The 15815-nt window shown below is 30.1% G+C and overlaps 1 protein-coding gene across 2 annotated transcripts; it reads right to left on the bottom strand.

The window, feature by feature from the left end:
- Window positions 1-6528: 6528 nt before the first annotated feature.
- Window positions 6529-14029, bottom strand: LOC145201992 (nuclear migration protein nudC-like). 2 transcript variants are annotated; one of them, XM_090081799.1, is made up of 13 exons: window positions 13832-13997; window positions 12448-12525; window positions 12248-12292; window positions 11488-11721; window positions 8423-8506; window positions 8236-8253; window positions 7913-7981; window positions 7652-7711; window positions 7507-7572; window positions 7320-7403; window positions 7087-7155; window positions 6813-6862; window positions 6529-6722 (listed from the first exon to the last, which is right to left on the bottom strand). In XM_090081799.1, exons 1-13 carry the CDS (start codon window positions 13901-13903, stop codon window positions 6671-6673), a joined length of 981 nt encoding a protein of 326 aa, XP_089937925.1. In that variant the 5' UTR covers window positions 13904-13997; the 3' UTR covers window positions 6529-6670. The 2 variants fall into 2 exon arrangements, with proteins under 2 accessions (XP_089937925.1, XP_089937924.1); XM_090081798.1 differs by lacking the exons at window positions 6529-6722; window positions 6813-6862; window positions 7087-7155; ... (4 more) ...; window positions 8236-8253; window positions 8423-8506 and adding an exon at window positions 8782-10591 and having other exon boundaries at window positions 13832-14029.
- Window positions 14030-15815: the final 1786 nt, after the last annotated feature.

Genomic DNA, 15815 nt, shown 5'->3' with positions numbered 1-15815 from the left:
AGAAATGCTTATCGATCTATTGTCTTTGACAATATTTCCTGCAACAAAGAACAGTCTACCACTTAGAGCAATTCTACGATGTATGAAGTTTCCTGAGATTTTTTTTATTTGCATAAAACCAAACCAATTAGAAAAAAATTCCCATTTTACTCAATAAGATGTCTAAAATAGGTTCCAGTAAATTATTATGAAAATCAAATTTTGAGAAAAAAATAAGATTTCATATTCACCATTAACTATTTACTACAAAGAATTATTTACAGTTTTTGGATTTTGGCATTGATATATATATATTTTTTTCTGTCTAATACCATATCTATCTTTTTTAGATAAAGGTTTACTGTTACATTTAAGTTTTTTTAACTGCTAAATTTAACTATTTGTATATATTATGAGCTCAGGCTGGAGCAGTAACTTTTGTAATGAGGCTTTCAGTCATTTTTCGAAAACAAATATTCTTTATGTTGATCGTGGTGGCCAGCTAACATTAAATATCGGAACTTCCTGGGAAACAGGGAGTTTCGTTTACGTTGTAGATTTATTGTATAATGATCAGGGCGAAAGTATTTATTTTGTAAAATAAATGCCTTTTTACCTCTGATCCAATCTAGACCTGCTTCGCTCTGTATTAAAACAGCGTTTGATCTAATTAGCTCTCGCAAACTCAATTTAAACTTTTGGCAGTCAATTTAACGTGAACCCGAAAAGCATAGCTTATATTTGATGTTAGCAACAAGCTTTTCATCAATATTAAAAACTACTTTACAAGAACCCACTTCTTTTCTTTGTGACTTTTTTAATACCCGAAAAAAATCTTGAACACGCAATAAGATGGCTTATTAATGGTAAAATTGTGATTGAATTTTAAGGAGTTGCTCATGCTCTCTATGCTCTCATTCTCTCTAAATAGTATCACACGTGTCCAAAATTGGTAGAAACTACTTTGAAGCCCTCCAGAAAAAATCTTTGGAGGGATGATTTCGGTATTATTCCTGATCACAAAAATGTAAAATTTGAAATTATCTGTAACCGTCCGTGGAAGAAAATTTGATTTGAAGAATTTCTCTGTTTTAAGATAATTTAAAACAATGGTTTAATATATCATTTGCATTTTTGCAGCATTTTAGGATAAAATAGCAATCAAATACTTAAATAAATACTCAAATAACAACTTTTTTTGCAATAATTTTAGCTTTCCTGGAATTTAAAATATTTAAAAGTCAACAAAATTTTTTTCGGGAAATAGTAAATTCTCTGATACTTTACCTTTAGAATTAGAAAAATCTCAGAAAAATGCCAAACTCAAAGAAAACTCATGAAGACTGTAGAAAAACAGTTTGTATCTTTTGCTTGAGAAAATGTACAAGAGAGTTTAACAATCATTTGATCAATACAATTGAAACTGTGCTCTAAATGAAACTTGACATATCAGACTCTAGAGTTCCAAAAGGGATTTGTGACACATGCAGGATTGCTCTTGGAAAGAAGAAAAATGGTGCGAATGTTTCACTTCCTCTTATGTTTCAATTTGAAACTATAAAAGTCAGACCTTCAACTCGGGAACAGGACTGTGACTGCCTGATTTGTCAAATAGGACATTTGAAGTCTTATGAAAAACACCCACTGGAGACTTCCTCTGAACATTCACAGTCTTCTTCAAGCCAAAAAAGATGTTCAGAGTGCTTGTCAATTCTTGGAAAAGGAATATCACATAACTGCTCTGACTTCTCATTTCGTGAAAACATGAGAAAACTAGCAATGAGGGATTCTCTTGTCAGTGAGCAAATTGCAGCTTCAGTTGTTACTGTCAAAGAAGCATCTCCACATGGAACTGTCAAACTTGCACAAAGCAGAGGTGGCCGTCCTTTGTGTCTCACAAAAGGTACATAAATTTATGCTAAAATTACTATTGTGTTATGTACAAGCATTAAGACTAAGCATTCTTATCCTTAGTTTATTATTTTAAGAAATCACAGACACGTTATCAAAAAGCCCCTTGTAAAAAGAGATATGTTTGTTAGTTGTCTCTTATAATAAAATAAAAGATTAGTTAGTGTTTAATGTACCCTTAAATTTGAGATAGGGCAATGTTTGAATAAGTACAAAATTTATTTTGTTGCATGATAAAGTACACCAAACTTAACTTACAGCTGAATTTAGTTGAATCAAATATATCAAATAATTATCCAGGTTTAGTGTAGTGTCAAATCAGTAAATGCATATTTTCTTACACATTTAGACTAGCACCTAGCCAAAGATCAAAATTTGTTAATTAGATAGACAAATGCTTTTTACTACTTATGTTTGTTTATCCATCATAATATCATTATACTTTAATTGTCTATTTTACTTGTAGCAAACAAATACAACTATATATAAATGTTTTCAACTTTATTTTAGGACCATCAAGTGCCAAAAAACTTTTTGGAGACACCCCACTACTGAAAGCAGAAGATCTGGTGAATGTCCTAGTCAACACTGGTTTGTCCAATTCCTCAATGAATAAATTGGTGTCTACCATAAACCAAGTCACCAAAAGTCACGTTGTGGATCCCAACTTTAAAACAAAGTTTATTGAGATTGGAAAGAAGCTGTCTGCTCATTTCACTCAAACTGACATTGAAGTCTGCAATGACAAATCACAGAGAAGGAAGCAATTCGTTGTAAACTGCAAAAACCTAGGAGAACTTCTGAATGATGTCCTGCTTCAAAGACAAGTCTATACACAGCACATTGTGAAGTTTGGTCTAGATGGTGGTGGTGGCTTCTTTAAGGTCAGTCTGGGCATTCAAGAGATGGAGCAAGTGTTAGAGTCTAGGTCTCCACCTTGCAAGAAAACCTTGACATCACAAGTAGCTAAAGAAAGTGGAGTGAAGCGTCAACTTCTTGTTGCTGTAGCAGAAGAAGTTCCAGAAAACTTCAACAATGTAAGAAAAATTTTGAATCTTATTCATCCTGAGGGTGCCCATTTCCTCATCTCATGTGATTTGAAGTTAGCCAATATTATCTGTGGTTTGCAGTCCCATTCAAGCTCTCACCCATGCACTTGGTGTGAAGTTGGCTCAAAGGATTTATCTGCATGTGGAAGTCCTCGAACATTTGGTTCATTGAGAAAATGCTTCAAAGCATTCCAGGACAATGGTCAGGACTACAAAAGAGCCAAAGATTTTAAGAATGTTGTCCATGAGCCTCTTTTAAGCTTGCCTGATAATGTCCTAGTCTTGGACTTCATTCGACCAATGGAACTCCATCTCTTACTTGGAGTAGTCAACCATCTGTTCAGAGCATTGAAGGAAGAGTGGTTGAAAGCTGATGAGTGGCCCAAGGCTCTTCACATCAAGCCTCAGCCTTTCCATAGTGGTCAGTTTGCAGGAAATGAGTGTAGAAAACTCCTCAAAAATTTAGATATCCTTCAAAGGCTTGCAGAAGAAGACTGTGCGTTCAACATTTTTGGCATTGTTGATGCACTGAGAAAATTTGATGCAGTGGTGTCTGCCTGCTTTGGAATGACCCTGGAACCTGACTATTATGAAAAACTATCATCATTCCAAGCCTCCTATCTGGCTCTTGACAGAGTAAGTGTTACTCCAAAAGTCCATGCAGTGTTTTACCACATCAAACACTTCATAGAAAAGAAAAAAGACTCCCTAGGAAAATATAGTGAGCAGGCCACTGAAGCTCTTCACCACAGCTTCAAGTCTCATTGGAGCAGATACAAGAGGCCAGTAGACCATCCAGAATATGGAAAGTGGCTGCAAACTTGTCTCGTGGACTACAACAGCAAGAATATCTAAATTGGGAGTAAAAACTATTTTTTTTATTCTGCCAGTAAACTAAGATTTTTTTTTTTTAGGAATGAGTAATCTAAAACTTTCTTCCTTCTTAGAACACACAGAATACTTCTTTTTATTCCTATCAATATTATGGACATGATTGTGGTTTCAAGTGTGGTTAAGAATGCTTTGCGATGTAGAATTTAAAAACTAATATTTACTAAAGAATACATCACTTTATGAAAATGTCACAAAGTTTTTTAGTTCTTTACCTTTTGTTTTAATCTAGTTATGTAGACATATGATAATATTTATGTTTAAATATAAACTTTCAAATTTGAATGCTCTAGAAAATCAATATAAACAGAATGCTCTCATTTTCTCTTTATTATGTAGGATGTAATTTTCAAACCAAATTTTCTTCAAAGGACGGTTACAGATGATTTCAAATTTTACATTTTTGTGATCAGGAATATTACAAAAATTATCCCTAAAAAGGGTTTTTCTGGAGGGCTTCAAAGTAGTTTCTACCAATTTTGGACACGTATGGTATACCAAACACAAAATAGTGGCAGTAAATGAAAAATGGGTTTTGTATAAGTACTATCTAAGCTCTTATTTGTCTAATAAATGTTAACACGTACTCTATAAAACCTAAAGCAAATAGCGCAATTGCGCGTGACTGGAATTCACATTAATGGTACGTATGGTACGTAAAACATATTTTTTTTTTTTTTATTAGTGTATAAGTGTAAAGTCACTACGTTGCTTTGTTTGCATTTTTACTAAATTTGCAAGTGAAGAGTTTTATCAGAATAAATGAACTTGTTCATTAACATTTTGTTTCAATTTTTTTTACATGAATAGTTTACCTGCAACATTAATCAAATCTTTTTTTCAGCTTTTTATTACCTTTATTTGTTGTTTTACCTTTAACAAACAAAAAGGAATTTTTTCTGGTCGTTAGGTCTCTTCCCTAATGACCGGAGTCCATTTGAAATGCAAAAGAAAAACTTTTGTACCACATTTCAAATCTATCATTATTCACTATAATTCAATATCATTAATATTCTCCCATATTCGTTTTTTTTTTAACATTGTTCATAGTTAAGTGCCTTAAATATAAAATTTGTAAGTTCATAAAGATTGTTTTAATGTAAATGACTTTTTTTAGTTTTATAACTTTTTCTGCAGAGTTTTGATTCTTCATATTTTAACACTGCGCATGAGCATATTGATTATCTTGAGTTATCTATTTAAGACAATCAATTTTCTCATTAATAAAACATTATTTATGATGCTGTGTTTACTTTAGTCTAAAATTTTTCAAGTAGTAAGACTTTTCAATTACTCTAAAGAGATTTTCGAACCGTCATTGAAGGTTACTTTCAATTTAATTTCAAACCAACAAGAAGAACAAACCTGGATTGCATAATTAGCTATCATCAACCACACATAGATTAGATAAATACATGACTTAGTTTGTGGTTTGGACTTATGAATGACAATTCACCGTTGTGAACTTCTTTTCATGTTAAAAGTACTACCAGCAGTTGGAGCTTTCTTCACTTTAAAGAAAGTTTTTGGTGCTCTATGTCGATAATAAGGGGCTTATGAAAATCTTCGATATCACTCATGACCCACAAGAGCGCAGGTTATTTTTTGTCTCTTCGAAACCGAATCGTAAGGATGCTCTTTTGCACAATTGAAACCGTCTTTCATCTATTCCAGATTGCGTGGTTTCCACTTGAAAGACTTATGCGTTAAACTAGAGCAGCAAATGAATTACATTGAGTATAGCAAGTAAGGTCAGCAAGTCTGTGGTGATTTGATGGTAGTTGCCCCTTTAATATGACTACACCAGGGATTTGCAAAATGCTTGTCTCTTATGCAAGTGGGAAAGCTAAGCAAGGGAATTTTATTACTTGCGAGAATAGATTTGTAGACGAATTTTATTACTTGCGAGAATAGATTTGTAGACGAATTTTATTACTTGCGAGAATAGATTTGTAGACGAATTTTATTACTTGCGAGAAGAATAGATTTGTAGACGATTTGTATTACTTGCGAGAATAAATTTGTAGACGATTTGTAGCTGTTGGAGGAAACAATGATCTAACTCTGATCGCGACTGACGAAACCTTTCTATCATTCCAACTCACATCTAATTGTAAACCTCTTCAAAAATGACATGTAAAACATTGCTGAAGCCCCATACGAAAAAAGGAAGGAATATTTTTCGCAGTCTAGAAACTCTCTCGGAAGTGTGATGGTAACAGAGAACAATAGGGAAGGCTTAGTGACGCGGTATCAGGAGTTCCACTTTATCTATTCAAATAGATGGAGTGGAAGAAAAACTAATTTAATTTCAGTAATTTGGACTTTTGCAAAACTTACCAGTTTAATGAACGAATGTAAATCTTCCCAGGAAAGTGCCAATTCAATAGGAAACCTTTAAATATTTCTAGTTTCCTGATTGACCTTTTTTGACCTAGTATTCATGACTACAGCACTGTTGTATTCAACTACCTTATATTCATCCAGATTGCAATTTAAAAATACGTTTCGAAAAAAGCAGGTTTTAACGGGGATTATTTTTTGACATTTTGAGATACTTTACAACAGGGTACGTCACCTCTGGGATCACCGGCTTAAAGGATTAAATGGAGATGTTGATGAACAACATATCAAATTTTATGCACTTAACAGGTTCAGGGACAGAGCCTGTTGAATAAAACAAAAAAAAAAACACTGATTTTTAGGAAGCAGAAAATTAAAACAACATAAACTATTTTTTTGATAGAAAATCGTTGAAAAATCCGGGAAGAAATCTACATAAAAAAAGAACAGTGGCCTATGTCTCGATAGAAAGCTGAATAGAAAAATGAGAATAACAATCATGATATCTTTGCGTTAGAAAAGTCCATTTCGGGATGTTGCTTCATAAATCTAAATTTAAAAGAGTAAATTAAAAAAAAAAAAAAAAAAGGCTGACGTATATCTATCATACAGTGACGTAATAACAGAAACATCTCTTACTTCGCCAATAGTTCTTGTTTCTTTTGTTCGTCCGATGTTGGCTTACCCATCTAAAAAACAAACATTAGGTTAACATATAATAATACAAATATTGCAAAATAAATAATATTAAACATAGATACCAAAATTAATTTAAAGCTTTGTCAAAAAATCAATCGAAAAACAATTTTGGACTTAAAATTGTTCGTTGCAACTATAAAAACGAAAATATTACTAAAAGGTAATTGGATTTGCAGTCCTTTTATATACTTTTTTTTAGCAAGATACATCATACCTCTTTCTGCCTTTGATCGTACATCATTTTCTCAACCATGCTTCTAGTTTCGCCATCCAAATCAGCGAGCTGTATAAATGATAAAATTAAATTTATAGTTAACATAGGAGCTGTATAACTAATACTTAATCAACTTTATTGCTAAGAAATTGAAAAAAAAAAAAATAATAAAATTAAAATATAAAAGCCTTCACTTCGCCTTAAAATATAACATTTTAAATGAAATGAATTACTTTCGAATTTTCTGGTTGAACTTTCTTTGTATTAATAAGAGGATCCGTGACAACCAGGCGATCCCACCATTCCATTTTGTTAATCTGAAAAACAATATCTTCTTTAAAAAGTCTTAAGAAAAACGCTTTTAACAAAATTTTTAAATAACACAGAAAATGTTTTAGGTTGAAAGAAACATTTCACAACCTTTTCCAAAAATATATGGATCAGCTTTTTATCTTCCAGTGTCCAATAACAATCTTCAATTTTAATCTAAAATAAAAGGACTTTTTAAAAAAAGATTTAGGAACATTTTAACCAACTTTACATTTCTTGCTTAAGAAAACATTACCTTTTTACATAGCTCTGCATCAATGATTGGAGGATGCCCTTTTAAGGAGACTTTTAAATGCTAAAAAAAATTAAAAATGAAGCTAAATTACCTAATAGATGAAATGATTGCTTTTTATTATTTTTCTCTTAATGATTGCTTTTTATTATTTTTCTCTTAAAGAATAATTAAAGATAAACTTTGGTAATAGGCCAACAAATAACTATTTAAACATTTTCACTCCATCAAAATGTTGTATTTATCTTTTTGAACTGAAAATACCTGCTGCTTAAAATCAACTACTACATCTTTTGACTTTAGTGGAAAACCAACACCTGTAGGCACATACAGCTAACAAAATAAACAGAAACTCAATGATATAAAAAATAAAAATAAAATAGCAAGAACAAAAAAACAAAACATGGCACTATAAGTTAATAATTTAATACACAAAAGCAAACACATAAAAAAAAGCAGTCAGATCTTATCAGATAGACACATTGACTCCTTAAATATGGTTAAAGGTAGAGCCTAGTCTGATGTTCTTCATCAACCTACTTTTGAAGCCATTCAACTAAAATGAAAGCTGTCAACATTTTACTTACATCAACCTCTCCCAGAGTCTAAAAAGAAAGTTATTTAAATTTAATTATGTTTACTTAAAAATTAAAAAATATATATATCTGACAATATTTCTTGTTGACAGATTTTTTTCATCTCATAGTCATTTGCTACAAACTGAAACTTATTACTTTAAAACAAAATAACGCTATAAAAATTATAATGTAAAACCTGAACCCAAGAGTATTTATCAAGATCAGCGCCATTGCCAATGTTAGGTTTCATCTTGCCTTTATCATCTTCATCTTCCTCATCCTGCAGTCAATTGATGTAATAAACAAACCTTGCAGTTTACATGTACTTAGATATTGCAAAAACAAACTTAAAACCAAAGATAATAGAGAAATTATTACAATTATTGAGAGTATTTAAAAGAAAAAGAAAAAAAAGAAAAACTGTCTTGCAAAAATACAACAGATACACATAAAATGTTATCACCTGTTAAAAGCAATAAGTTTCTAACAAAGCAAACAATAAATCAAAAAGTAAATAGATAATGGTATAATAAAGCTATCTACATCAAAACACAATTCAATTCAATTTTATTATTTTTTTCAAAAGACAGCTACTTAAACACCAAATACAAACTTATTCAGATACTGCAAGAATAAAATTGCATTTTTATGATGTAAAAATCCTATTGCATTTATACCTTAAAAAAGAAAACTTGTAGTTTCCTAATAAAGCATTTCACTCTAGATTTCAACAGGTTTAATTATGGCTAAGTTCAGTTAATTTACAAACATATTTGTTTAAAATTTTTTTTTGGGTATAAAAAAACTATTCTGATTTTAATGTGACAACATCTGTAAAAAAATCGTCTTTATACAATTCTAACTTTTCATTTTCTACAGCAACAGCCAAATAGCTATTTCCAGACTTCTCACAGTTTTTATTTGTATTAGAAAGATCATCATTTATATCAGCAATTACTTCAAAAGATAAATTTTCATTGTTTTCTGCCAGAAAAACATTTTCAGTATCTAAATGACTTTCAAAGCTATTTTGTAAAAATTGTGAAACAAATGTTGCAGTTTTATAGTACAAGTCTTTCCCATTATTTTCGGATTTCTCTTCTGGGTTAACATGCTGGCAAAGCTCAATAAGTTTTTCTTCAGACACAGGACAATCCTCAGCAAGACTTATCTGAATTACAGTTTCATTTGGCATGTTAATGAGATTAGGAAGAATATCTTTATTTACAAGGGCTGAATCATTGTGAGCATAAAATATTTGTAATGGTGTTGCACCACTACCGTGTGGAATGCAACAGGAATTATATCCAAGCATAAAATCCTGCAAAAGCCTGTTAATACGTGGTAAATAAACAAAATGTAAACAAAAGAGATCAGTATTGTTATTTAAATTGAGTGCACCTTCTTCTTCAAGCTGTTCAAATGTTAATATAAGATTGTTGAATATATTAAAGTTCAAATCATTTTTTATTACTGTAATCCATTGCACTCGCTCCAATTTTGATGATATTTCAACAGAAGCTTCCCCCTTTTCTTCAATCATATAATTTAACATAGAAGCTTTTTCAATTCTTTCATCTGTATTTAACATAGATGGACAAGAATACCTCTCTGTAGCACTTTTAAAACAAACAAATAAACTATCTTGTGCAGAATTTATGTTAGATGCAACAGCAAAGGTCATGAACCTACTAAACATATCCAAAGAAAAAGAGACAAGAATCTTCCATCGCTCCAATTTTGATACACTTTCACATCTCCACAGACTGTTTGGTTTTGGACAATTAGGGGGAATTTGGATTCCTCCATTTTCAGATTTCAAAGATTTGCTCTTATTTTGTGTTGCAGCACATACTGGAACCGTTGATGTTCGTGCATTTACAAGTGCAATACCTTTATTACAACGTAATAAAGGTCCATTAGGATCAACCCGGTGAATGGACTCTCTCAGACGTTTCCTCTGCACCCTTATACCCTTACTTTTTAGTAAGCCCAGTAATCTTTTCTCTCCTATTTGGGAATTTTCAGATTTAATAGCTGATATTTTAGAATCAAGCTCCTCATCTGTGATTTCATTATAAAGTTTACAATCTTTGTTTTGATTTCGAAATCGCCTTAAAGTTCCATCTGATATTCCAAGAGCATTAGAAATTTGTACCATAGTAAAACCTAAGGATATTAATTGCTTGGCACGACTTCGATCAAAGTCAACGGTTGGTCGACCAACACGCTTCGGTGAGGTACTTTGTTTCTTTTCGCTTTTACATTTACGTTTATTCTTACTAGATGGATGATTAAGATTTTGATTGTTTAGATTGAATTTCTCATCACCATGATCAACAAAGATTGGCCACGCTGACAGCGTCTTAAAGAGAAACAAAAGACCCATGTAAATGCATGAACATCAATGGCACTGCACCATCTGACTTTAGCAAATTTGCAAAAGAAATAAATATTTATCTTACTTTAAAACATGCTGCAATGATAAGATGAAAGAAAATACTTTAACAAACAGAATGGATAGATAATATCATCATAAGAACTACATTTATAGCAAGAGAAAACAAAACTGTTCAGAAAATTTTTAGATATAAATAGATAAGATAGATAAATTTTTTTATATTTAACATCATAAATTAAGATAGTATAAATCACCTAGACACTTGAAAAAGTTCTACATAATCTAAACCTGGAGTCTTTTCATTTAATTCCCCTAAATGAGGAAATTTTTTTTATTCAAGAAGAGCAAAATGGTTGTGAAGAAATTCATGATTTTTTATACAAAATGTTTTTTAGTTCTACTGCATTTGTCACACAATTGTAAAATAACTTATATCTTGGTAGTCATTTCTTTTCATTTTCTTGTCTACTAGTAGAAGCCAATTTTAATGACACAGCAACTATTTTATAAACCTTCACAATTTTAAGCATTCCCCATTTGCTTTCAAGCTACTTATTTTCTTTCACTTTTGATAAGAAATGCAAACAATACTCAAACTGTGTGAAAATGGATTGTATAATGGTAACAATTACTTTGATAACGTTCTAAAAATCACACAAATAATGGTTAAGCCCAGAACATATAATCACAAATTCTTTTTCAATTCAGATTATTTTTATGCATGACTTCAAAAAGTTAAACATTTCTTTTATCATTTTCAAAAGCTTTTCACTTTCAATAATTAAAAGAAAACTTATGTGCTTTTATTTTAACAAAAATTAACAACCCATCAATAAATATTTACATAAACAAAACCCTACTTTATCTTCTTTAGATGCTTCATCAGTTTCTTTATTTTCTTCAACTTTTTGATTGCGTTTATTTTCTTCAATAATTTTATTGGCCTCATCATCTGTTACTTCTTCGATTTTGGGAGAAGAATCACTTGAGGAAACCTTTGCAAACTCTTCAGCTTCTCTCTGCTTTTGTTTTTCTCTGTTTTCTTTAAGTTTTTGTTCTCTCTCCTCTTTTTCTTTAAGGACTTCACGACGCTTCTACCAGAATAGAGGAAAAAAAGTACATTTAGAAAAGCAAAAATGATAAGGTAATCAGGGTTAACTATTGAAATTAACACCTGAACCAACTGACAAATATTCTTATATTAGATAATCTTTAATGAATGCTTTTTATATTATGCAATCAACAAAGCATCAGATTCAATTAGGTTTTTCTAAATTGCTTTTCCATCTAAACACCAAAATAAAACAACTTTGATTAAATGTTTAATTGCTTTTGTTTGTCTATAACTCCAATTCAACAAAACAAACTACAGAATTCAACTTGAAAAGTTACTGGAACTTATCTGTTAAAATTCTGTGTCAACATAATAATTACAACAATTCTTTATTTTAACAAAATTTCAAAAAGTTTTCTAAACATTTTCTTTTTCTTTTTTTAAATTTTTCATAATTTAGTGTTTCAACTTAAATAGTACGCTATAAATTTTTATTCCTTTTGATAATTTTTTTTGCTAATTTTTTCCTATAAGAATATTAAATAACAATAAGTTTAATAAAAAACCTTTTCAGCATGTTCTTCAAATTCTCTCATAGAATCGATCACTGTCTAAAAATAATATGCATAAACAATATTATCAATCTTACAAAATTAATTAAGTAAAGGTTTTTTAAACAATTTAAATTTCCACCTAAAACCAAATTTTTTTAATAAGTTAACATAAAGAATCAAGGCTATTTAATTAACTCTTATTGATGTAATACCTGCCGAGGAACTCCTGGAGCTGCACCATGGAAGAAATCTGTTTTGCGATAAAGGAATCCAAAAAACGTATGAAGAAGCTGAAAAAAAGAGGAAATGAAAAATATTCATAGAAAATAATTTTCAATAAATGTCAAAAATCCAACTTTAATATGAAAACCAAGTCACAATTTCAGTGATGTTTAATCCTTAAGCATAACTGAAATTCTATTAACCAATCAAATATTTCTGACTTTAAAATGTGCTCCATCAAGTCAACTGATTTTTGATCTGTAAACAGACCATTTGCAATTATTTATGACCAACTCAAAGGACTCAAAACTCAATCTAAAAAAATTTAAAAATTCATACAAAAATAATCTCCATTTTTTTAATGCAACAAATTTAAAAGTATAATAAATATTAGAGTTAAACACTTGTTTTTTACAACTTTGCTATAATTTAATTTCCACATCAATTAGCATTTAGAATTAAGCATTCAAAACTAAGGAACTGTTTTAAGTTTTGATGAAAATGTTTTCATTATATTAAATAAACATCCAAAAAGAATTGAAATCAAAATTCAAAGCTATGTTTAGGCCCCTTAAATCATTATATGATCCTAGATTATTTGTCAGTGTTCACCTTTTAAAGAACACTCTTACTTTCATTTTTGCTAATAAAAGCAAAAACGTTTATTATAAATGTAAATGCTCAAAAGTATAATGTATAATAAATAAAATTTTGTTACTCTTAACTAATGTAAAGAAAATAACGGAAAAATAAATAAGTTCATATTGGTTATTTTTATATCATTTTCTTTGTTTGTCAATCAAACCATATTTAATTGGCAATTAAACATTTATATTTTAAAATTTAGGCAGGTGTGAAAACTATGCTCAATTACTTAACAAAAGACTTTCACATTTAGAATTAAATTTGTTGAACATATGGCAAATGTTAGTGTTTTCATTAGAACTTTTATTTTTTTCAAATTGAATTTCAGGTACTTTGAGTTGGTCAAAAAGTATTGTTTCTTATATATTCTCTTAAATTCGAAAAAAAAAAATTTCAACGACAGCAATAAAAATAGGGGGTGCGAATATTATATAACAACTACAGTAGGGTTATTATATAAAAATAAAATAAAATTCCAGAAGTTTCTAGAAGAAAATGTTAGGATTTTTACTTTATAAATTTCAAAACATTTCCAGATTACTTTAATTTGATTTCTTGATGACCTGCGCTTTCGTGATTAACTATTTTTAATGAGCTACTTGCTACTTATTCGGGGATGCTTGTTACATTATCATAATATTACATGAAAAGGTCTCAATGCTTCGGGTGACCTTTTAGATAACGTGGCATATGTAAAGCAACTTACTTTTTTAAATCTTATTTTCCTACCTGCTTGACTCCACCTTCGTGTTGCTGAGCCATAGCCAGAAGCATACCATCAAATTTCTCTGAGTCGTTCATTTTTAAATACGAGAAGAGATCTATCTCGTACCACTCACGTTTATCTTTCGCTGAAGTCAGACAAGTCAGAAAACATACATGCTTTGTAACAACAAGAAGCGTTTTTGCCAAAAGTATTGAAATTAATTCGGCGCTTTATTCTTTTACCGGGAGTACGGGTAACGGACCTAGTATGGTGCGTGACAATGATATATTATATATACTAGATGTCTAACTTCGATCCGAAATGTGAAGCCGTGGGAGCCATTTCTAATTCGGGCAAAAACGTGCATTTTTAACTTTTATTTCGCACGTCGGATATAGTTTTTGCCCTTATTACAAATGGCGGATATAGTTTTTGCCCTTATTAAAAATGGCAAATTCAATTTGTAAACAAAAAAAGCGGCTTCACTTTTTGTCCAATAAAATCCCGCAAGTTAGACATCTAGTATATATAATATATCATTGGTGCGTGATGATATAGAAAAATACAAATTAAGAAAGGAGCCAGCAATGGTTTCATAATGCCTGTTCCTGTTTGTTTGTTATTTTAAAAATAACAGGAACAGGCATTGTGAGATAAATCTTAAAATTATTTGTCTGTTTTTTTTTTTTTAAAAAAAAAAAGACAATTAATTTTAAGATTTATTCTTATTTTTAACAACTAGTTTTGAGATCTAAAAGTATTTTTAAAAGTTGAAAAAATATCAAAAAATTCAGGATGCTCAAAAAAACTTGACACTTTTATTTAATTATTTCTTTTCGACTTGCAGTATTTGTATTTGTTAATCAAATATTTAATAAATTTGGAAAAAAGGTAACATGGTCATTTGTGTATTTACAATTCCACATTAGACACAATCAACCTTTTTTTTTTTAAATGATTCTAATTTGTAATTAAAGATTGATATTTTATAATTTATTTCAAACTTAATATGAAATATTATGTAATCTTTTAGTTGGTTGAAACAATCAACACTTGATTTTGAAAAATATTTAACCGGTTAAAGCTACCTTGTCGTGTTTTTTACTATATTTCAGTACTCGGATCAATATTTGTTGCTGGAAAAAACAATGGTTTCTAGATTTTCTTCTTCTTTTTTTTTAGTGAATAAACGGGTCTATTTTTCATTTTATTGGTGTTTATTGTAGTTAGTACAATTCCTGTAGAGTTGTGTTTTATGCTAAGATTTAATTAAAATATCGTAAGTAAAAAAATAACTTAATTTTCAATATTCGTGAGAGTGTATGAATGTTAATAAATGGTTATTATCGCCTATAAACGTGTAAGAATGTTATTGAATGTTTATGAAAGTGCTGAAACTAAACTCTTATAAAATTTTGAAAAGAACTTCCAGAACGTATCTTGAAAAGTTTTTAATTGTAAATTTAATACCAATCAGATCTTAACTTTGTGCTTTGTTGTATTAAAATAAGAGGCCGGAGAAAAATTAACTTTTCTTAACAATATTGAAAACAAAGACCACCTTCAAACAAGTTCCTAATAAGAAGCTATTAACTTTAAGTTATTACTTCAAAAAATAGCCCTTTTCACTTTTATATCATCGAGAAAATGATCATCGTAAAGAACTTGTCGATATTTCAATTTTTGGTTAGCTTTAGCATTTGCTAGAGCATTCTGAAAAATGTGTGTAAAACTTTACAAATTGCAAGTAATGCATCTGTTTGGGAGTAAGCTTTTGATTAATACACCTGTTTTGGAGTAAGCTTCTGATTTACAGCAGGTTTAAAGTTAAGGAATTTTATGAGGATCCCCAGCAAAAAAATGGATTTAACCCCAAAAATATTATAACTTCAGTCGTACAAGGTGGTGAGAACTTGTTTTTTAGTGTGAAAGAAAAGGTCGGTTTTGTCATTGTTGGAACTTGAGAGCTTAAATTTGATTATATTTACTCTTATAAAGATGAATGTA

The sequence above is a fragment of the Hydra viridissima genome, unplaced genomic scaffold (genome assembly GCF_058129835.1).
Source record: "Hydra viridissima isolate aposymbiotic clone 2 unplaced genomic scaffold, HvirCarnegie_v1 scaffold_3, whole genome shotgun sequence".
Lineage (NCBI taxonomy): Eukaryota > Metazoa > Cnidaria > Hydrozoa > Anthoathecata > Hydridae > Hydra > Hydra viridissima.
The sequence above is the reverse complement of the archived record's forward strand: the minus strand, read 5'-3'. Positions and strand labels throughout refer to the sequence as shown.